Raw genomic sequence first — 23753 nt, 5'->3', positions numbered from 1 at the left:
TACTTACCCCAGCGCTTAGAGCGGTGCTTGGCACATAGTAAGCAAGTAACAAATACCATGATTTTCATTATTATTATTAGTTATAAAAGAAGTTAGCACTGGATGAACACTAGCATTGAGCAATAAGTTCATTACGGGCAGCAAATGTGTTTGCTAATTCTGCCGTATTGTACTCCACCAAGCGTTTAGTACAGTGCTCTGTACATAGGAAGAACTCAATAAATACCATTGATTGATTTGAACTTACACGATTTTTGTTTACTCACAAATTTAGGCGAAGGGGAAATGTTCTCTTTGGCTGCCCTTTTCCACTCCTGCCCTTGTCTAATCATCTTGTATCTAACCAAGTGCTCAGTACAGTGCTTGGAACAGAGTAAGTGCTTAGCAAATACCGCAAAAATAATGATCATGCAGCTTGTTGAAGGAATTTCAGAAAAATCCCTGCCATTTCTGAGGTGAAGAATTGGGGTTTTCTACTCCAAATAAATGAAGTCGGACAGATCCAGGACTGGACCAGCCTATCGGAATATCAGGAAACCCCCAGTGAGTTTATGGCTGTCTTTGCCATTCCCCAGGAACAATCCTGGTCACAATTTGAGCTTAGATTTTGGTTTAATCTAATCTGGTCCACTGCAACCTCTTCTTCACTGGATTTCCTGCCCCCCAGCCACCATTCCCTGCCTCAACATTGCCACCCACATTTGCCTTCTCCATCCACCTTTTAAAAACAATACATTAACCCCAAGTCTTGCAGGTAGGTGACAAACCCCAGAAATACTGGCTAGTTTGTGCAATAGTCAAAAATGATTACACCCATAAACGTTGATTAACAGAACACTCCAGAGATCGATGGAAACCAGGCTGATTCTGACTGCTTGGGGCTTTTTTCTACTATGGAACCTCCTAACTGCGTCTTCAAGCACTTCGCTCAACCAGCCAGGGATCAAAGTGAGGATCACTCAGAAGGCCCTTGACTATGGTAAGCTGTTCTCTTCCAGAAATTATGACACCACACATATAATTGAAGAGAAAACCCTTTGATTCACAGTATCTCCTAATGTTAAAAAGATGCCAATTGCGGGGTAAAGGGTTTTAAAGAAGAGATTGATGGAAAGAAAGGACCAGGCTTCTTGAACCCAAGAAAAAGAACAACTCCCTAATGTAACACTCTAGGTCAGGATTTAGGACAACAGGGGAAGGATGCTGAGGAAGGCAAACAGGGGAAGTGAGTAGTTTTTAAGGTACAGCATTGAGTGGAGAAAATATTTTCAATCACTGTGCAGAATTGGACCTCAGAATATCATTCTGGAATGTGTATTACATCAAAATTGCAATGCCATTTTCCATTTCAGGTCCTCTCCAACCTAAATAAGCAGAATTGCTTTTTCTGGCTTTCTGGCTTTCAGGTTCACATGTCTTAAGACACCGGTTCTAAGGACCGTGGCCTATTTGCAGGATCCCACTCTGACTTACAGTGGGTCCCTCCCTCCACAAAAACCTCCCCCTCGTCCCCCTCTCCATCCCCCTATCTTACCTCCTTCCCTTCCCCACAGCACCTGTATATATGTATATATGTTTGTACATATTTATTACTCTATTTATTTATTTATTTTACTTGTACATATCTATCCTATTTATTTTATTTTGTTAATATGTTTGGTTTTGTTCTCTGTCTCCCCCTTTTAGACTGTGAGCCCACTGTTGGGTAGGGACTGTCTCTATATGTTGCCAATTTGTACTTCCCAAGCGCTTAGTACAGTGCTCTGCACATAGTAAGCGCTCAATAAATACGATTGATGATGATGAAGATGGGAACCCATTATGGGGCCCAGAACATGTTGGCAGCAGGAAGACGTAACCTTTGCTGATCCATGGGAGAAACACTATTTAGTGATGAGAAAGATGTGGACCTGACCCTACCAGAGGATGGACAGGAGCGAGAAGGAATTTGTAGGGAAGGAGCAGGTAGAGCTCAGAAACCCAACCAACCCTCCTTGCAAATTGTCCACATCCTCTGTCTTAGAAAACTACACCCCTAAAATGCCAACACCCCCTCCTGCCCTCTTGCCCCAACCAAGAGTCTGAGACAGTTTCTCTCTCCCATTACCAGACTACAGGCCTTGACAGGCCCACTGGGCTATGAGGAGAGACTCAGTGTGGGACAATTAGGGGTCCATTTGTGTCACATCTGATTCTTCGTCTTCATTCAGTGGTATTTTTGAGCACAGACTGTGTGCAAAGCACTGCACTAAGTACTGGAGACTAATATATTTAAGGATATTCCAGCACTTAGAACTCTTAAGTCCTTTTAGACTGTGAGCCCACTGTTGGGTAGGGACTGTCTCTATATGTTGCCAACTTGTACTTCCCAAGCGCTTAGTACAGTGCTCTGCACACAGTAAATGCTCAATAAATACGATTGATTGATTGATTGATTAAGCGTTTAACAAATACCATCATTATTATTATTATTATAGGCAAAACCTGGTCCCTGGACCTCAGGAGTACCCAATCTAAAAAGGGCTGGGAAGCTGGCGATGGAAGCAGGAGGAGGGATTTACTATATTATAACAGTAATAATAATGGTATTTGTTAAGCACTTACTATGTGCCAAGCACTGTTCTAAACACTGGGGCTGATACAGTGTAATCAGGATTTCCCACGTGGGGTTCACAGCCTTTACTCCCATTTTACAAATGCGGTAACTGAGGCCCAGAGAAGTTAACTGACTTGCCCAAAGTCACCCAGCTGACAAGTGGCGGAGCTGGGATTAGAACTCACAACCTCTGACTCTCAAGCCCGGGCTCTTTTCACTAAGCCACACTGCTTAATAATAATAATAATAATAATGACAGCATTTATTAAGTGCTTACTATGTGCAAAGCCCTGTTCTAAGCGCTGGGGAGGCCACAAGGTGATTAGGTTGTCCCACGGGAGGCTCACAGTCTTCATCCCCATTTGACAGATGAGGTAACTGAGGCCCAGAGAAGTGAAGTGACTTCCCCAGTGTACGTAATTTATAACATAAAATTTTTAGATGTGTACATAAGTGCTATAGGGTTGAGGGTAGGGTGAATATCAAATGCCCAGAGGTCACAGAACTAAATGCATGGATGACAAAGAAGGGTGAGGGTTTTATCAGGGAAGGCCTTTTGGAGGAGATGAGATTTTAGTTGGGTTTTGAAGGTGTGGAGAGTGGTGGTCTGGCATAAATGGGGACGTAAGGAATTCCAGATTAGGGAGAGGATGAGGGAATGGGGTCGGCAGCGATGAGAAGACAAAGAACCCTAAATCATTATTACTAATAGTAGCAGTAATAATAATAACTGTGGTATTTGTTAAGCACTTACTATGTAGCAAACACTGTAGCAAGTGCTGGGGCAGATACATGGTACTCTGGTCAGATGCAGTCCCTGTCCCAAAGGAAGCTCGCAGTCTAAATAGGAAGGAGAACATGATTTGAATTCCCATTTTACAGATGAGAAAACTGAGGTACAGAACAGTTAAATGACTTGCCCGAGAGGTCACACAACAGGCAGTTGGAGCCATGTACAGGATGTACAGGGTCCTAGTGACTATTTCCTTGCAACATATGGAAGTGAAATTACCTTAACCCTGGGCCATGCTTTGGAATTTCCAGTCCATATCATAGATATTTTGTTTGTTCTTTTTGCAGGTGTGCAGGCTGGAATGGGGACTCTGGAGAAGTTAATAAAGAAAAAGAAAATACCGGATATAAAAGGCTCTGAAACACTTGAATTTCTAAAAGTTGGCTACATCGACTACAATTTTACAAAGTGAGTGAAGCACGGTCTTATTTTTCAATTAATCAGTGGTATTTATTGAGCACTGAAGTGTGGGCAGAACACTGAAGTGCTCGAGACTGTATAATACAATAGAAATTGTTTATCATGATCCCTGCCCACAAGGAGCTTACAGCCTAGAGTGGGAGACAGACATTCAAATAAGTTCAATTTAGGGAAAATGGGGGAGTGTGGGGAAATGTACATAACTGCTGAGGGGTTTTGGGGTGGGATGAATATCAACTATTTAAGGGGCACAAAAGGGAGGGCGAATATGGGAAATGAGAGCTTAGAGTCTTGAAAATTCAGAGTGTATACTTCTCCATTCATTCATTCATTCAATCGTATTTATTGAGCACTTACTGTATGCAGAGCACTGTACTAAGCACTTGGGAAGTACAAATTGGCAACATATAGAGACGGTCCATAACCAACAGCGGGTTCACAGTCTAGAAGGGGGAGACACAAATGTGTTGTCCTGTGAAAGAAAGAGGGTATAATGTTTAAGTCATTGACAGGTGGTTTATCTCTAGGCAGAGTGCGGAGTACAAAATACAGCCATACTCTTGAGAATGGAGTTTTTTAGCCAGAACTACTAACTTCATTCAATCGTATTTATTGAGCACATACTATGTACAGAGCACTGTACTAAGTGCTTGGGAGAGTACAATATATCAATAAACAGACACATTCCCTGCCCACAATAGTCTTATAGTCTAGAGTACTTCAGAGCCCAAACCCAGAAGCATTCACTATGATAATGTTGTGTTCTTGTTTGCTCTGGGTAATTTTGGGGGGGTCTGTTCAATGTGAAAAATAATTGTTATTATTAATAGGCCCCCCAATAACATTTTAATTGTCCATTCTGGGTCTGTTTTTCATCTTCTCACCAGAGGGTCACTGGTGGTACAAGATGGAGGCCAAGTATCACTTGGTATTATCAAAAGGAAATGTTGAAAATCCTTGCTCTTGAGCAAGTGCCCTCCAAGATCTGCAAAGGTGTCTGGTAGCCTCTTCACTATTTACCTGGATCTTCATTTCTCCCTCTCCTTCCCTTCTTCCTTCCCATACCATCTGCTGATTACTCAAGTATAGGGAACCTGGAACAAAAGAAAAGGGAAGTGACAAGATTTAGGAAAGAGGGGAAAAAAAGCAAGACAAAATGACCATCAGTGAGAACATTTTAATTTAAAATTTTCCCAAGAATAGGCCTCATGCTCTGTGTAACAATGCTTAGACAATTTGCCCAAAAAAAGCTAATGAACTTGTGACCCTCTTAATTAGTTTCTCCCTAAGCCTTCCTGAGGCTTCTAGGAAAATCTTTGGAGCTGCCAGTATTGCAAAAGTTGGCAATCTCAGGAGGAAAGATGACCAATCTCTATCTTCTTTATAGTATTGTAGAAAGTGATTGTTAGTTTTGCTTTGAAGAGGAGGGTTTCCTCAGCCTACCTTATTTGGTCTGCATAAACTTCCTGGAGCAGATGGGAATAGGGTTCAAACAAGGAGAGGGAGGTGATTTGGTAGATTTGAAGCTCTTTTCTCTTGGATGATGTGGTGTTAATCTGAAATTCTGCAGTTTTATATACTACTCAATTAAACAAGAATAATAATAATAATATTTGCTAAGTGGTTTCTACGTGTCATGTACCATTCTAAGCACTCCGGTCAGTCAGTCATTAGTATTTATTGAGTGCTTACTGTGTATAGAAGTAAGCAGATGGGCATAGGGTTCAAACAAGGAGAGGGAGATGATTTGGTAGATTTGAAGCTCTTTTCTCTTGGATGATGTGGTGTTAATCTGAAATTCCGCAGTTTTATATACTACTCAATTAAACAATAATAATAATAATATTTGCTAAGTGGTTTCTACGTGTCATATACCGTTCTAAGCACTGCGGTCAGTCAGTCATTGGTATTTATTGAGTGCTTACTGTGTATAGAGCACTGTACTAAGGGCTTGGAAGAGTACAATATAGCAATAAAACGCACACTCCCTGCCCACAACAAGCTTACAGTCTAGAGGAGGAGACAGACATTAACATAAATAAATAAATTGTGGATCTATACATAAGTGCTGTGGGGCTGGAAAAGGGGATGAATAAAGGGGCTGATACAAGTTCATCAGGTTGAACACAATCTCCGTCACACATGGGGCTCACAATACACAATGGCCCAGTTAGCAGTCTCTTGTGGTGGCTAGTTGTGGCTAGTTGTGGCTTCCAGAAGCTTGAGGCAGAAGGATGATGATGATGATAAGCCCGTTGTTGGGTAGGGATTGTCTCTGTTGCCGAATTATACTTTCCAAGCGCTTAGTACAGTGCTCTGCACACAGTAAGAGCTCAATAAATACGACTGAATGAATGACTGAATGATGGCATCTCCTCACCAGGGGTATGCATAAATTGACACATTCCTCTTGACCCGTTTTCGCCAGTTTCAATGACAATAATAATAATAATAATCATGGTATTTGTTAAGCACTTACTATGTGCAAAGCGCTGTTCCAAGCACTGGGGGATACAAGGTGATCAGGTTGTCCCACGTGGGGCTCACAGTCTTAATCGCCATTTTACAGACGAGGGAACTGAGGCACAGAGAAGTTAAGTGACTTTCCCAGAGTCACACAGCTGACAATTGGCGAAGTTCGGTGATGAACATGTGGGCCTCATCCAGGTTCTGCAGAAATATCTGCAACATTTCTGTTTTTCGTTTTACAGCATTCGATTCAGTGCCTTTTCATTTCCAAATACCTCACTGATTCTTGTACCTGGAACGGGGATTAAAACGCTGACCAATCACGGTTCCGCAAACGTCAGCACAGACTGGGAATTAAAGTTCCCGTTTTTGTAAGTACCAACTGTCAGTTCTACTTCTGTCGACAGCAGAACTAAAATGGAAAGTGTAGATTCTAGGTTACAGTGTATCACCGAGCACTAAACTGTTCCAAAAGCCTTCTCCTAAGATTGTCTTAGAGTCGAATACTTAGAGAAGCTAAAAAAAACCCAAAGCAAAACAAAAAAACTTCTTTTTCCCCTAAACAAACACCAGTCAGACACAGTTGAAAAATTCCACCTTAACTGGAATTTCCAAATAGCTAGGTATCTTGGGAAGGGGGAGGTTTGTGGTGTGGAGTGTGAGGGAGGGTAGAGAGGAATCCCTAAAAAAGTAGTTGTAATGATTTTCCTCAGCACCTCCATTCAGAAAAATGCCAATTATTTCTTCAAGGGGCAAAACATTTCTTTCTGCTAGGGCATTCATTCACCCCTTCATTCGGGGATTATATATTGTGTGCATGTTTGGCGATAATCAATCAATAATATTGATTGAGCAACTCCTGTGTGCATAGCACTGTACTCAGCTCTTAAATAACGATAACGTTAGAATGATGATGGTGATGATGATGATAAGAATAACAGCTCGGCAATTCAGGGATCACAGAGTGTCAGTTTGAAAGGAAAACAGAATCCATCTCGATCCCATTCAAGTCAAGCTTTTCACCCAATGCTGTGTGATTTTTTTTTTGTCTGATCAGCAAAGATAAAGGAGGAGCTTCTCTGTTCCTCTCTGAGGCGTTTTTCACGGGCATCATCAACTTGACCCGAAGTGCCACGGGCCACCTTACCATGAAGCTTGAAGACTGCTATGTTCACATCAGTCATGCCCAAATTGCATTTTCAGGAGAACTCAGGTAAACGGCTGCAGGACCAGAGACATAGGTGCCCCGTAGTGGAAAGAAGACCGGGGGGTGGGTGAAGTATTCCAGCAGGCCACTGAGGATAGGTGCCATCTCAGCAAAATAAATAAGCACTTTCTTTTCTTATTCTTCTAGTTCCCTATATAACTCCTTCTCTGAGCCAATGGAGAAACCCATCCTGAAGAACTTGAATGAAAAAGTAAGACCCTGAAGACTCTCTTGACAAGGAGGGTAGAGACGGCAATAGGAACTTCATCTTAGGAACTGAAAAGCTGCAAAAGTTGCATCCTGAGAAAGCAGAACCTGCCCCATCATCTCAATTGTCACTCGTTTCCCCCCGGCAGCGATTTCCAGGCTAACTTCAAAGGCTATAAATCCCAAGTCACCCTAGCAATTTTAATACCAGAGGGCAGGGACATTCAGACAGTGACCTGAATTGGGCTTTGGCACTCTTTGCCACACCATTTTGGCACTGACTCACTACTTTGTCACTTTGGGCATTCTGTGGCTTTCCTCCCCCTCATCAGAGCTCCTTAGCTAATATTAGTTAAGCACCCATCTAAGCAAACAGTAGGAAGGTACTCCAACTGAACCCTGAAAATTATGAAGCTCTTTTCCCAAGAGCACTGCGAGGAGTTAGAAATGGTTCATTTAAAAATACTGATGCCGATTAAATGTCTATTGTTGCTTTTGGCTCTCTTTAAGCCCCACAGCAGAAGGAGGTGAATGCAAATGGCTTATCTCGTGCTTTGCTGCAAAAGTAGTATCCTGCACTGTTTAAAATGAATCTTTTTCTTCACTCAGTTATGTCCAGTTATCAAAGACGAAATGGAAAGTATAAATGCTGAGCTCAGAACGCTGAAGGGTGAGTTCTGCAAAATACCCATTCGTTCACTGATGTTTTTTAAGTTTTCCCAGTCTGCTATTAAAATACCCGGTGCCTTCTCTGATCCTTATTGTCTGTCCCAGTATTAGCTAAATAAATAGGTGGTCTGGGGAGCAAAGATTCCCATTCCCAGGACAGTCTCCGATGAGCTCTAACCCAACTCTGTCACTGACTGGTCGTTGGCGAGTCAGCAGGAACGCCACAGTCACTTCTGGCCTTTTAATTTTTTTCTGGTGTTTGTTAATCACTTACTATGTGCCAGGCAGTACAGTACAGTAATCGTATTTATTGAGTGCTTACTGTGTGCAGAGCACTGTACTAAGCGCTTGGGAAGTCCAAGTTGGCAACATCTAGAGGCGGTCCCTACCCAACAGCGGGCTCACAGTCTAGAAGGGGGAGACAAACAAGACAAAACATATTAACAAACTAAAATAAACAGAATAAATATGTACAAATAAAATAAATAGAATAATAAATACGTACAAACATACATTCATTCATTCAATCATATTGATTGAGCGTTTACTGTGTGCAGAGCACTGGACTAAGCGCTTGGGAAGTACAAGCTGGCAACATATAGAGACGGCCCCTACCCAACAGCGGGATCACAGTCTAGAAGGGGGAGACAAACAAGACAAAACATATTAACTAAAATAAACAGAATAAATATGTACAAATAAAATAAATAGAATAATAAATACGTACAAACATACATTCATTCATTCTAAGTGTTGGGGTAGATACAAAGTAATCAGGTTGGACACAGTCTACGTCCCACATGAGGCTCCCACTCTTAAATCCCCATTTTACAGATGAGGGAACTGAGGCACTGAGAAATTAAACCCAAGGTCACACGGCAGGCAACCCAGGTCCTTCCGACTCCCAAGCTGCTTCTCGTGCACTTAGTACAGTGCTCTGCACACAGTAAGCGCTCAATAAATACAACTGAATGAATGAATGTGCTACCTCCATTTCTCATCTGCAGAATCAGGGTACTAAAAGTGAATCTCCCACCCTCGTCACAGGGGTAGTAAGTAGAAAAAGACAAAAAAGCTCTTTGCAAGCATGAAATGGGAGGAAAGACTCAATGAAAACTATTTAGGCCCGTGTTTTCCTTTATTATTTGTTGAGAAGCAGTCTGGCCTAATGGGGAGATTGCCTGGGTCCTGATCCCCTTCCAACTTACCCACCCGAGTGACCTTGGGCAAGTCCCTTAACTTGTTACTTGTAACTTATTACTCTATTTTACTTGTACATATTTCCTATTCTATTAATTTTGTTAATGATGTGCATCTAGCTTTATTTCTGTTTGCTCTGATGACTTGACACCTGTCCACACGTTCTAGACTGTGAACCCGTTGTTGGGTAGGGACCGTCTCTCTATGTTGCCAACTTGTACTTCCCAAGCACTTAGTACAGTGCTCTGCACACTGTAAGCGCTCAATAAATGTGATTGAATGAATGAATGAATGAACTTCTCTGGGCCTCAGTTTCCTCCTGTGTAAAATGGGGATTCAACACCTGGTCTCCCTCCAGTAGACCGTGAGCCCCATGTGGCAGAGAGGGACTGTCCAACCTGTTTGTCTTGTCTCCACTCCGCATTTAGTACAGTGCTTGTCCCAGAGTAAGTGCTTAACACATGCCATAATTATTATTCATTTTAATTTTTAAGGGTGCAAGAGAATGCCTGGAGTGCCATTTAGGGCTGTGGCTGGGGATGGAATGGCAGTACCCCATCTTTAACGCAGCTGCTATCACTCTGTTCCCTGTCTTTTAAAGCACACCATGTGGGTGTGCCTTAAAGAGGCACGTTCAATCATTCATTCAGTCAGTTGTATTTATTGAGCACTTACTGTGTGCAGAGCACTGGACTAAGCGCTTGGAAAGTCCAATTTGGCAACAGAGACAATCCCTACCCAACAACAGTCTCACGGAAGAGTAGCAGACCATTGAACTGCCAGACATGACAGTTGATGGCTTCAAGAATAAGGTGCGGGGCAGTTCGACGAAATCTTTTCTACTTCCAGCCCCCATGGGAGTTCATTTTCATTCCACTGAGAGTTCAGGATGGGAGAACAGGAAGTATTATTTGTATTGCATTTTTTGTAATTTGGGGTGTTTTCTTCTCTTCGCTATCCATGCAGTCCTAACCAAGATTGATGAAAATACTTTGTTAGATTATTCTCTGATTAACTCCCCGGAAATTCAAGAGTCCTCCATTGACATGGATTTGAAGGTAATTTTGACAGCATTATCTTTGCCGCCACTATAAATGAATAAATGAGTCAATCAGTGGAATTTATTGAACCCTTACTGAGTGCAGAGTACAGTACTCTTAGAGAAGCAGCTTAGGTCTTGCTTAGTTTCTCTAAGCAGAAACTTAGAGAAGCAGCGTGGCTCAGTGGAAAGAGCACGGGCTTGGGAATCAGAGGTCATGGGTGCAAATCCTGGATCCGCCGCTTGTCAACTGTGTGACTTTGGGCAAATCACTTAACTAATCTGTGCCTCAGTTACCTCATCTGGAAAATGGGGATTGACTGTGAGCCCCCCGTGGAACTACCTGATCACCTTGTATCCTTTCCAGTGCTTAGAACAGTGCTTTGCACATAGTAAGCATTTAACAAATGCTTAGAACAGTGCTTTGCACGTAGTAAGCATTTAACAAATTATTTATGACAACACTTGGGGAGAGTACAATGCAGCAGAGTTGGTAGATGGGATCCCTTGCCCACAAGTAACTTACAGTCTAGAAAGAGAGAGAAATTTCAAATAAATTACAGATAAGCTAGCATCCATAATTAAACAGGTAAATCACCCCAGTGTCATGGCCTCACAACTTTATGACTTTGTGATGTCATAAATTTGCTCCAGGCTCCACACAAGTGTCAAACTGACTTTGCCTGGGGGAACAAAAAAGCCCCTCCAAGCTGACTCAGACTTCAAAAGGAGCTCATGTGCACCTTAGCTGCCCTGAACTGTCAGTCAATCCTATTTATTGAGCGCTTACCATGTGCAGAGCACTATACTAAGCACTTGAGAGAACAGACACATTCCCTGCCTTCAATGAGCTTACAGTTTGCTCCATTACTATGTGCTACTTAACTTTGTGTATCCAACATTATCTTTTCTTTCTTTTTCCCTGTAGGGCACATTCTATCTAATGGAAAATTTCACTGACCCTCCTTTCAGGCCAGCACCTTTCACTCTTCCGGACCTCAAAGACTTCATGCTGTACATCGGAATCTCAGAATATTTCTTTAGGTCTGCGTCGTTTACCTATTTCTCAGCCGGGTTCTTCAACATTACCTTGACCACGAAAGAGGTGAGAGGGGTCAAGCTGTTAAACTTCGTTAAGATCTTCACGTGCCTGAATAAATAATATTTATAAATAATTTATAATATAAATAAATAAATATTTATTTATTTATTTATTTATTTTATTTGTGCATATCTATTCTATTTATTTTATTTTGTTAGTATGTTTGGTTTTGTTCTCTGTCTCCCCCTTTTAGACTGTGAGCCCACTGTTGGGTAGGGACTGTCTCTACATGTTGCCAATTTGTACTTCCCAAGCGCTTAGTACGGTGCTCTGCACATAGTAAGCGCTCAATAAATATGATTGATGATGATGATGCCTGCAAGGATTGTACCGAGCAGAACTTTTGTACAGTATGATCTCTTCTCTTGAGAGGCTGAAGTCTGATTACGCCTCAACTCCAAATGTGGCAGTGAGTGACAATAATTTGAAATGAGTACTATCAGCATTTGTAGCATTATTATCAGTTTTGTTCCTAAGCTCCTTTAGAACTACTTAATTCTCTCATACAATTTTTCTCAGAGTTATTTTTTTAAATAAAATGCATTCTCTCTAGTTGTCTCTGTCTCTCTCCTCCCCCAAGAGGTTCTATTTTTATCTGTAGGAATTCTTTTTCAAAATGACACTAGAGTGACTGTCTTTTTATTTTCAAGATTTCCAAGCATTTTTTTCAAAACTCCAAACACTTTGGCAGGGTGATTTCTCAGGTGAGTGATTTATGTTTTCTTTCTCGGTATCACCCTTTCCCTAATGATAACGCTTCCCAAATCCAATTTGCTCTTAGAATTCTTTTGGCTGCATATTCTTGTTTTCTTTTTAGGCTTCATTAAGTCATTTTTTCTCCCTTAGGATTTTTGTGGTTTGAAGTAATCAGTAGAAAATAGAAAACACATACTTCATATTTGAGAACTTATTAAAGCAGATAATTAATATTATACTTCCACAACATACAGTTAAGAGCTGTACATATTCATTCATTCAGTCATATTTATTGAGTGCTTACTGTGTGCAAAACACTGTACTAAACACTTGGGAGAGTAAAATATAAGAATAGACACATTCCCTGCCCACATCGAGCTGCTATGTGAAGGTCCAGTTCTGCTCTTGAGGAGCTTATGAGCTAAAATTTTAAAGTACCTCCAGGAAAAGGCATTTGCTAAATCCATTTTCAGTTCTCAATTCTCCTTCCCACTTTGCTGGGTTTAAAAAAGAATTCTGGTGCAGATTGTAAATTTTATTTGTATTTATTATTTTATTTTAAATAATTTATTTTAAATTTGTATTTAAAACAAATGTATTTTGTTTTAAAATACATGTATTTTGTATTTTTCTGAATCCTGGCAGATTGCAGAAATATATTTAAGTTCTGAGCCGTTTATAGTAATGGTCATGGTTACTTCTCCGCCAGCAGTCAATTTACAACCAGGCAACTTTACCTTGGAAATCCCAGGCTCCATCAGGATGTTTACCCAACCAGAAAATTCAACTGCGGAAACCATTCTTTCAATGAATTTTGTGAGTACGTGGAGTTAGGGAGTTCCGCGAGCTCCAAGTAGACGTCTTCAGCAGTCTCTTTGGGGAGGGAATGGGGAATCGGAGAAGGGAAGGAAGAGATGGGTTTTTTCTCTTAAAAAAATGAAGCCACTCTGAATGAAACCAATGTTCTTATAAAGCCCTTGATGAAAATCTACTTCCTAAATGTCCTACTGTCCAAAGATTGAAAAATAAGAGAAAGTGAGCCTTTTGATTCTTATGTCATCAGAAAGTAGTGTTTACTGTGAAATAGATTTGTATTCCCTGCACTTAGTAATAAACAACTTTTATCACCTCCAGGTAGCCAGTACCAGCGTTGATCTGGTTATTTTAGGACAGAAGCTGATCTGCTCCTTATCTCTGAACAGGTAAGACCAAATTGATCGGCCTTCCCAAGATCACAGTAATAAATACTCCAGAAACCTCGGTGGCCAAACCAACTCTGAATATCATTTAGACTTATTTTGCTGTAAATCATCAGTAACGACAGCTTGGGATGTTATTTTTGCGAATATCAGTATTAATGATTATACTCTCAGATCAGTGTATGTATTCACCAAGCTATTATAATGGGAGGTAAAAAGGGGTTCTTCGTGGCTGACTCCAAGGTCACACTATTTCCACTGTGGGTCAAGCAAGTTTAGTGGAAAGAGCATGGGTTTAGAAGTCAGAGGTCCTGGGTTCTAATCCCGCCTCTGCCACTTAGCTGTATGACTTTGGGCAAGTCACTTAACTCCTCTGTGCCTCAGTTACCTCATCTGTAAAATGGGGAAGACTGTAAGCCCCACGTGATTACCTTGTATCTACCCCAGTGCTTAGAACAGTGCTTGGCACATAGTAAGCACTTAACAAATACTATTATTATTATTATTATTATTATTATTATTATTATTATTATTATTATTATTATTTCCCGAGGTGGGGCTTCTCGGGAGTTTGGTGACATCACTAGGAGGTGGGATTAGAGGAAGGCCAGAGTTTGTGATGTGCCCCAAACTCTCTGGATAGATGGAGAAAGTACATCAATCAATCAATTGTATTTACATCTTATTCTTCAGGCCACTGGGCAAATGTCAAGAGGCTTTCTGGGATTTTCCGGCTCTGCCTGAATCCCAAAATGTGTGCAACCTCAAATCACCAAGTTACACTTTAAAAATTGGATAGGTATGATGAAAAGCTTAACAAGACATTTTCGGTATGGAAACTAAAGATCTCTCATCTCTAAATTAGTTCAGTTGATATCATTAATTGATATGTCAATTAATAGAGGTAAAAATGTGTCACCTAAAGAAACTGGTTAGGGTTTTTTTGGCTGGCTTTATGAATCCTAACCCTGGGCTGAATTTTTCATTGTCCCCCTTGGAAAATCTTCCTGAAATACCAAGCGCTTAGTACTGTGCTCTGCACACGGTAAGCACTCAATAAATACGATTGAATGAATGAATGAAAGTACTAGAGTAATTGGCAGGTGTCTTATGCAGTGAAGTGTTCTTGCACAATGTGTATCCCAGCTGTGCTGGGATAAATTACCTCTAAAACATCATCACATTGAAAACTTTGGCTCTCAAATGTGCCTGATATTGCTTGAAAGGGCAAATCAGCTACAGGGGCCAAATCATCCCAAATTTAAGGCCTGGTCTTTTAATTATCGCCGCCTTGGCTCTAGCATCCCTACAGTTATCAGTATGAGATGGTTTGCAAGCTACTGTTCAGTGGAGAAAGACTAGAAAATCTTTTATAACTAGAATTTACCAATCCGAGAGAGAGAGACAGAGAGAGATCCAGAAGGGTCTTGAGGGACATTGGTAGCTGGGTAAAGGACTCAGATCTCGGGAGCCTATTTGACCTTGTCTCGTCTTATCCCGTCGAGTCGTTTCCAACCCTTAGCGACACTGCAGACACATCTCTCCCTGAACGCCCCACTCTCCATCTGCAATTGTTCAGGTAGTGAATCCATAGAGTTTTCTTGGTAAAAATACGGAAGTGGTTTACCATTGCCTACTTCTGTGCAGTAAACTCGAATTTCCTCCCTTGATTCTCTCCATGGGCGCTGCTGCCCAGCATGGGTGAGTTTTTATTTGTAGCAGATGGCCTTCCAGTCGCTAGCCACTGGCCAAGCTAGGAAAGGAATGGCTATCATCATCATCAATCGTATTTATTGAGCGCTTACTGTGTGCAGAGCACTGTACTAAGCGCTTGGGAAGTACAAATTGGCAACATATAAAGACAGTCCCTACCCCGACTCTCCCTCCCTTAGGCGAGACTGGTAGAGGACTGGAAACTCTCCAGGTGCGGCCCTGAGAGGGGTCTATCTTAGGTAGTCGAAATAAGGTGATGATGTTGGAAATAATATCCATAATTAGCACTGATTCCACTGCTCCATTGCCTCTCGTACTCTCCTACTGACCAAAATGCTAGAAGTGTGTGCAGTAGTAGAACAATTTGGGTGTGAGAGGGTTTCACCATAAAACAGGTTTGATTTCAAGACTTGGCCTTGGAATTTGTAAATCCTGTCCCACTGGTGTTAGCTCTCACCTGTAAACCATTATTTTTTTCACTCACTTGAATTCAGAATCTCCCATCCATTTTATATTCCCAAGCTAGCCCACTGTGTACTTGTTCCACAGTGAAGGAGCTCCTATGATTCATTCACAGACCAAAGCTTAATAGTTTTTTTTTAATGATTCCCCATCCAGAAGACATTCCTAACTAGCCACACTTTGCTAAACCAAAGGGAATAATACATAGCATTATTGTTGAACCCTTTACAACTTTACACTGCCACCACTGACCATAACCCCTCTTCTCCCACCCTGAAATCAGCCCTTTCTCGGAGCTGATTCCATTATGCAAAGTTATCATAATTAGCCAAACCTGTTCAGCCCTGAAAGAGGATGAGACTCCACTAATTGTCCTCTCATCTATGGATGTTGAAAGATAAACATCTCCAAACATAAGCCAAATGTTTAGTAATTAGGGAAGGGCAAACTGGAAGGGCCAGAACAGGAATTTTAGCCTAACTCTGACTGAGACTGCGGTTTCTCCAGGGTTTGACTAGGTGGAACTCCCTTTGTTCATCAACTTTTCCAAGAAATCTGCAGGGTTCAGCACCTATGAGGAGATCCAGATCAGGAACTACTGCCTCGAACAGAATATATTCTGAGGAATAGCTCAGGAGAAATCTATGGGGCAAATACAGAGTGAGTTTCCAGATGTTTACAGACCCTGAGTCTGAGCCAGATAATAATAATAATAATAATAATGACATTTATTAAGCGCTTATTATGTGCAAAACACTGTTCTAAGCGCTGGGAAGGTTACAAGGTGATCAGGTTGTCCCAAGGGGGGCTCACAGTCTTAATCCCCATTTTACAGATGAGGTAACTGAGGCCCAGAGAAGTTAAGTGACTTGCCCAAAGTCACACAGCTGACAATTGGCGGAGCCAGGATTTGAACCCCTGACCTCTGACTCCAAAGCCCATCCTCTTTCCACTGAGCCACTGTTAGGAACATCTCACTTACAGCTTGGTGGGCTTAGAAGAAGAACATCTGGACTCTTGGGACTGTTAAACATTAAGATGGATTACTAAGGATACTTACTGAATTTTTTAATAACAATAATTGTGGTATTTAAGCGCTTACTCTGTGTCAGGCACTGTACTAAGCATGGGGTGGATATAAGCAAATCAGGTTGGACACGGTCCCGGGCCCACATGGGGCTCATAGTCTTCATCCCCATTTTACAGATGAGGAAACTGAGGCCCAGACAAGTGAAGTGACTTGCCCAAGGTCACACAGCAGGCAAGTGGCGAAGCCGGGATTAGACCCGAGTCCTTCTGACTCCCAAGCCCGGGCTCTATCCACTAGGCAATGCTGCTTCTCTAGATCTAGATCTCTTGATCTGGAAGTCTTTGAAAGTAGAATGGATTCTCAGCTGCCTGGAATTGGTTAAATGGGAACCTCCCTGAAGGAAGAGGGATAAATTCCGCCTTTTAGTCCAACACTCCCATCCTGTCTCCTAACTTTTCAACAAAACAGCATTTCCCCCTGGATTTTTGTATTGTCTTATTGGACTAAAAGAAACATAACCTAAGGGATACCTTTGGGTTTGGGGTTTTTGGCTTTTTTAAAACGTATCTCCTTACCCTCATTTCCCTTTAGATTCCGTCTCTCTGTGCCCGAGTCCAGTCGAAGCTCTATAGAGGTAGGAATTAAGGATTTCAGATAAAGGGGTTAATTGAAAGGGGGAAAGCGCTTTGTTCTCCTTTAAGCATACTCTACTGTTTGTCTTCTTTAGTTCGTTCATTTCTATCTTTCCTAGAATTCCCTTTTAACTTGGGTCGTTTTGTTTTTTCTGTCTTAAAAGCTCTGTACCCGACATTACCCTTTCCCCCGGAGGACTAATACTCCAGAAAAGAGAAACAACTTTTCCAACCTAGTTTTACCTGCGTGGTGGCTTTAGCTCAGGAATTCACAATGCTGCCAAAATATTACAGAATGCACTAGGAGCAAGAGAGTTCACAGTTTCAAGTCATTCTATAAGATGATTATCTAGATTAAATAACCCTTTGAGTTCACCTGACTGGAGAAGCCACAGTGCCCCGGAATAAAGACTCCTTGATACTTTTATATCCATATCTGCGGTGCCGATTTACTTTGTGGATAACTAGGGGATGGGCAAATGAGTAGTTCCTGGACCTCCCAGCATACTTCTCCGCCCTTTCCTGCTCCTGAACCTCTGAAATCATTGAGAGAAAAGATACTGCAGCAGCTCCAATCAATCAATCAATGGTATTTATCGAGTGCTTTCTGTGTACAGAGCACCGTACTAAGCACTTGAGAGATTACTACAGAGTTGGTAGACACAGTCCCTACCCATAATGAGCTTACACTCTAGATGAGAAGATGGACATTAATATAAATAATTATGGATATGTACAGAAGTGCTGTGGGGCTGAGGGTGAGGTGAATTGTCCAAAGGATACAGCTCCTAGTGCACAGACAATGCAGAAGGGAGATGGAGTTGGGGAAAAGAAGGCTTAGTTGGAGAAGGGCTCTTGGAAAAGATGTGCCCTTAATAAGGCTTTGAAGCAGAGCTTTTTTCACACCCTTGTCTCCCTAGCCCTTTTTTAATCTAGCCAGAGTCCCACTGTGGATATGGAAGGCAGGAAATGAGGTGGTTAGTATGATAGCCAAGTGAGGATATTTTCGATTCACTGAGAGCCGTTCAAGCTTTAGGTTATGGTTGTGGGGGGAGAACAATAGCATCGTGAAGGTGGGAAGTGGGTTGTGCCCGAAATGTCAGTCAGACGTTTGAAATGCCAGTGGAAATACACGTACAGCTAGTTAGGAACCCCCAGGCATGGAAGCAGAGTGGAGATAATCCCTGCTACCCAAAGGGCGCGGCTTCATTTTGATAAACAGTGGTTGGATTGCCAGTGAAGAAGGAAAACCAACCAAGACCTTCCAACTCGTCCCACCAAACTCTCCACAGTAAACCATGCCGGGTGAAAATTGCTCCAATTCCACTGCCAACACCACCAGGACATAAAAATCCATCAATCAGTGGTATTTATTGAGCACTTACTATGTGCAGAGCAGTGTACGAAGTGCTTGGGAGTATACAGTACAAAAGAACTAGCACACATGCTCCCGACACATAATGAGCTTGTGGTCTAGAGGGGGAAACAGCCGTTAATATGAATAAATAGGTAAATAATAAAAAGATCCAATTCACCTGCCCATCTGTTTAGGATCATGACAGTTCCTTGAAGTCAGTTAGCCCTCACTGTGTTTTCCCCAATCTGATCAATTCCCTTAAAGTCCAACCTCCAGCTCAGAGCCACGTGTGATTTGGATGGCAACTCACTCAACTCTTCCCTTTGTTTCAGGTGCTGAGATTTGAGAATATTCTGTCCTCCATTCTCCATTTTGGGCTCATCCCACTGGCCAATGGTAAGTCAGTGACTGAACCCCTTACAGGGCTTTTGAAAACTCAGGAAACACTATGGTTTGAGGGATTGGTAAAGTGCCCGTGATTATGCCCTACTCCCACACCAAGGCTTTTTCCTCTCCAGGGTACTGGTTCCATTCCAGCCCAGCCCAAGTCAGTCAGTGATGAAGCTTTGCTGTCTTAAGCAACGTGGGATGAAATGAAATGTAGGTCAGGTCCAGGAAGATTAGCAGTAATTATAATCCTGTTGGACGTCTCGAAAGGGATTTGGAGTCAATTTAGGGAGGCGACCAATTTTCTTCCTCGGGGAAATTCCCTTTCAAATCAGTGAGAATCTAGACTGTCATCATCATTATTGATTGCACTTATTGGGTGTCTGCTGTTTGCCGAGCACTGTACTAGACGCTGGGGGATAGAATTCAGGAAAGACAAGGGCCCTACTCTCGGAGCACGGTGTTGCGGAATACTAATCCCGGCTCCGCCACTTAGCAGCTCTGTGACCTTGGGCAAGTCACTTAACTTCTCTGTACCTCAGTTACCTCATCTGTGAAATGGGGATTAAGTCTGGGACCCCTACGTGGGACAACCTGATTACCTTGTATCTACCCCAGCGTTTAGAACAGTGCTTGGCACATAGTAAGTGCTTAACAAATACCATCATCATCATCATCATATCAGTGGAGAGACCCACATGAGAAATGACCTGTGGAGACAGAATCTCAGCCTTAATCATTGCCATTCCAGAACCTCAAATTATTCTTTAATTTAGAAAAAAATAAATTGATGCTTGTCTACTTGTTTTGTTTTGTTGTCTGTCTCCCCCTTCTAGACTGTGAGCCCGTTGTTGGGTAGGGATTGTCTCTACCTGTGGCCGAACTGTACTTTCCAAGCACTTAGTACAGTGCTGTGCACACAGTAAGCGCTCAATAAGTACGACTGAATGAATGAAAAAAATGAATTATCCCCAGAACTCATAATCTTGGGCTTCTGGAGAGGTACTGCAGGTCTTCAGGCTTTTCAGTTGGTCGAATGTGCTCGGTCATAACTAAATGCCAACCAAGCAGTAAGGTTAGTGGGCTTGACGTTTTGGGGGGTTTTTTGGTGAATGCTGAGGAGGACGAAAACCTGCCCTGAAAACAGCTGACCAAATGGAGATTTGCAAACCAGTTCACCAGGGAAGAGATACTGGCCGTGTTGGGGGTTGCTTTTAATCTTGTCATGGTTTGTATTTCAGCCAAATTACAGAAAGGATTCCCATTGCCTAACCTGGACCAGATTACCCTTGTTAATTCTGACATTGAAGTTCATGAGGTGAGAATGTGTGTTTCCCCTTAAGGAATGACATATTTTCCTTTATGGTGGGGTAGTTCTCCCTGGGCCAGTGGGAACTTTGCAAACCAGAAACGTGGACTTCTTTTGGGAAATGCAGTGAAAATGAAAATCGGAGATGAGAACCTGGATTAGTCTGTTGCCATCTGGTAGCCAATGCACTTTCCATAGTGGTCCAAGGATACGGAAGCAATAGTCATCGGGGATTTGCCCCAGGGATGCTATTTGTCTATGGGGCAAGTAGCTCAAAGTAGTGCTAATCTTTCGTGGAACCATAATCAGGTCTTGTATCATTTCTAAAGTTTGGAAAATCTGCCTTGTTTCTACCCAGAAGCTACTTAATAGATTTCCTGCTTGGATACTTTCGTAACTTGGTTCCTAACTCTACATTATGATCCTTAGCCAACCACTTATTTCGACGACTCCACAGACAGACCTGTTCCTTCAGTTCTTCCTGTAGATCAGAAGCAGCGTGGCTCAGTGGAAAGAGCCCGGGCTTCGGAGTCAGAAGTCATGGGTTCAGATCCCGACTCCGCCACTTGTCAGCTGTGTGACTTCGGGCAAGTCACTTCACTTCTCTGGGCCTCAGTTCCCGCATCTGTAAAATAGGGATTAAGACTGTGAGCCCCCCGTGGGACAACCTGATCACCTTGTAAACTCCCCAGCGCTTAGAACAGTGCTTTGCACATAGTAAGCGCTTAATAAATGCCATCGTTATTATTATTAAAGGAAGAATAAAATTCAGTTACAGAAAAGGAAAGGCAAAAAGGTTAGGTTCCTTAGAGTCTCCAATTTAACCAAAAGTGTATCTAAGGACTCACACGGTGAGTTCATCATCATCATCAATCGTATTTATTGAGCGCTTACTATGTGCAGAGCACTGTACTAAGCGCTTGGGAAGTACAAATTGGCAACATATAGAGACAGTCCCTACCCAACAGTGGGCTCACAGTCTAAAAGTTCAACTTGATCATCTCCAATCTATGGGTAGACAAAATGGAGAGATCCAGGGGAGGAAAGAAAGGGAATCCAGGTGTAAAATCCAAATAGAATTTAGAATTCTTCCCACTTGGTCCAATTTCCCAAGTGTGCAGAAACTTGTTCAAGGAGAAAATCAGAAAGGAAAAGTCCTGGGTCACCATTTTAATGTGGATTTTTGTAAATGTTCTTTTTCCTTCAGGGGTTCCTCTTGGTTTCCAGTGATGTTCACTACAATCCTTCCGTAAGAAAGCAGTACACCACAGTGGCCAGAAAGGAGAAGCCACTTTGGCTGGATTTGGAAAACTGGCTTGAACCTCCTTATTGATGGAGCATCCTGGAAAAAAAAAATTGAAACAAATCCCTGAGAGAGAGAGAGGGAAGAGCCTAGGGAACATGGGCATTCAATGAGCCCCTCGATGGAGGGTCAAAGTCTAATTCCCACCTATATACTCTTTCCTAGCTCGTAGAACAGCGGTCTGCATACAGTAAGCGCTTCATAAATACTCTCAATCAATCAATTGTATTTATTAAGTGCTTTCTATGTGCTCTGTTTACATGTTCCCTGCCCACAATGAGCTTACAGTCTATTACTACTACAATGTTGAACTATTTAAAGCTAGGCAGATTTTCAAGTTAGAAGTTTTCCTTCCTAGAACCTCAAAACTCCAGAAAGAAGAATATATCACAGTGGTGTGTGTGTTGTGTGCATATGTGTGCGCACGCCTGTGGGTATGTGAACATGAATGTCCTGTTCATGTCCATAAGAATTCATTCATTCATTCAATCGTATTTATTGAGCGCTTACTGTGTGCAGAGCACTGTACTAAGCGCTTGGGAAGTCCAAGTCCAAGAATGGTTTTTGGGATGGAGTAACGGGCATGACAATTCCTTGCATTAGTACGAGGCTGTTAAAAATTTGACCTTCCTCATGTTTGTCTCTGTTGTATTTACTTCACTGAAGAGAAGTCAGTGGGCAGCTGAATTTTTGAAGTTCGACCATTGGTAACAAACCTTAAAAAAGGTCGGGCAGATCACGAGACTTTCAACTTTAGGTTCAATTTAGACTTCAGGTTGAGTCCGTTTTGGCATAGCCTGCTATGCCTCTTTCAGATTTCCTCTGAGAGACACTGTACGATGACAACGAAAGAAAAACGACCTGTTACTTCGAACAATTTTGTGCCTGTGGTTTTTTATTTAGTTAAGCAGCCAGAGATTCAGTTAAATGACAGAGCTGGGCAACAGACCCCAAAGACGATTCGGGCCTAAGGGAGGAATTTATATTGTTATATCCTTATAAAGCTGAAAAAAGGTAGTAATATTATTAAATAGCTTCACCGGTCCTTCATCTGAAGTGATATTTTTCTTGTTTGGGAAGATTACAGAGTTCACACCTACAAATTCACTTTGAAAGTTCATGCTTTTTAATATATTCCATTAAACCAATGTTATCTTTTTACAGTGTCAGAGTGTTCACTGTTTAATAAGGATAATTTGTTCCAACCTTCATCTGAAGTGATATTTTTCTTGTTTGGGAAGATTACAGAGTTCACACTTACAAATTCACTTTGAAAGTTTATGCTTTTTGATATATTCCATTAAACCAATGTTATCTTTTTACAGTGTCAGAGTGTTCACTGTTTAATAAGGATAATTTGTTTCAACCTAAATGCAAAGTAGAGCTCCTAGATTAAGGTGACCTCTCAAACATACCATTTTCTTGTTTTCCCTCCAACAGGAATTCCTATTAACCATCTTTTCTGCACCTGAAACCTCAATAGCTCTTGCTTTCAATTTCCTCATCTTGCAGGTGAGGAAAGTGGGAAAATAAGTGATTTTTCCCAGCATCGTAGCAGGTCAATGGTGCTATATCTACCCATTTAAACCCGCTCTTCTCCTCATTATTCCGCCTGTTATTTGAGGAAGTAGCTCGACTGCCACTATTATATACGCAGTTACTTACCGTATACTGTCGGTGCTACAGTTGATGGAAAACTCACCACTAATTAATTCTGGAAAAACTGAACTGTGATCAGGCATGCCTTTGAGGATACAAAAGCGAGCTAGAGCAAGGGAATTTCTATGGCAGTAAACGAAATCATTCGCAGGAAGTATTAATACTGCCCCTTAATTGGGGAAGATCCAGGTTGGAAAATGTTTTTAAACTCAGTCATCATCATCATCAATCGTATTTATTGACCGCTTACTATGTGCAGAGCACTGTACTAAGCAGTCATGGAGTCTATCCCTATGGGATAGTT

General features: G+C 41.8%; 1 protein-coding gene across 1 annotated transcript; it reads left to right on the top strand.

The window, feature by feature from the left end:
• Nucleotides 1-849: 849 nt before the first annotated feature.
• On the top strand, nucleotides 850-21820 carry BPIFC (BPI fold containing family C). The gene is made up of 15 exons (XM_038756075.1): nucleotides 850-979; nucleotides 3677-3797; nucleotides 6521-6649; nucleotides 7336-7491; nucleotides 7633-7696; nucleotides 8302-8362; nucleotides 10528-10619; nucleotides 11529-11705; nucleotides 12353-12406; nucleotides 13044-13214; nucleotides 13533-13600; nucleotides 17394-17436; nucleotides 19124-19187; nucleotides 20420-20496; nucleotides 21695-21820. The coding sequence occupies exons 1-15, from the start codon at nucleotides 850-852 to the stop codon at nucleotides 21818-21820; spliced, it is 1533 nt and encodes a 510-aa protein (XP_038612003.1).
• Nucleotides 21821-23753: the final 1933 nt, after the last annotated feature.

Source organism: Tachyglossus aculeatus, chromosome 14 (genome assembly GCF_015852505.1).
Source record: "Tachyglossus aculeatus isolate mTacAcu1 chromosome 14, mTacAcu1.pri, whole genome shotgun sequence".
In the NCBI taxonomy this organism is placed as follows: Eukaryota; Metazoa; Chordata; class Mammalia; order Monotremata; family Tachyglossidae; genus Tachyglossus; species Tachyglossus aculeatus.
Note: the sequence above shows the minus strand (reverse complement) of the source record. Positions and strands in the feature narration are given on the sequence as shown.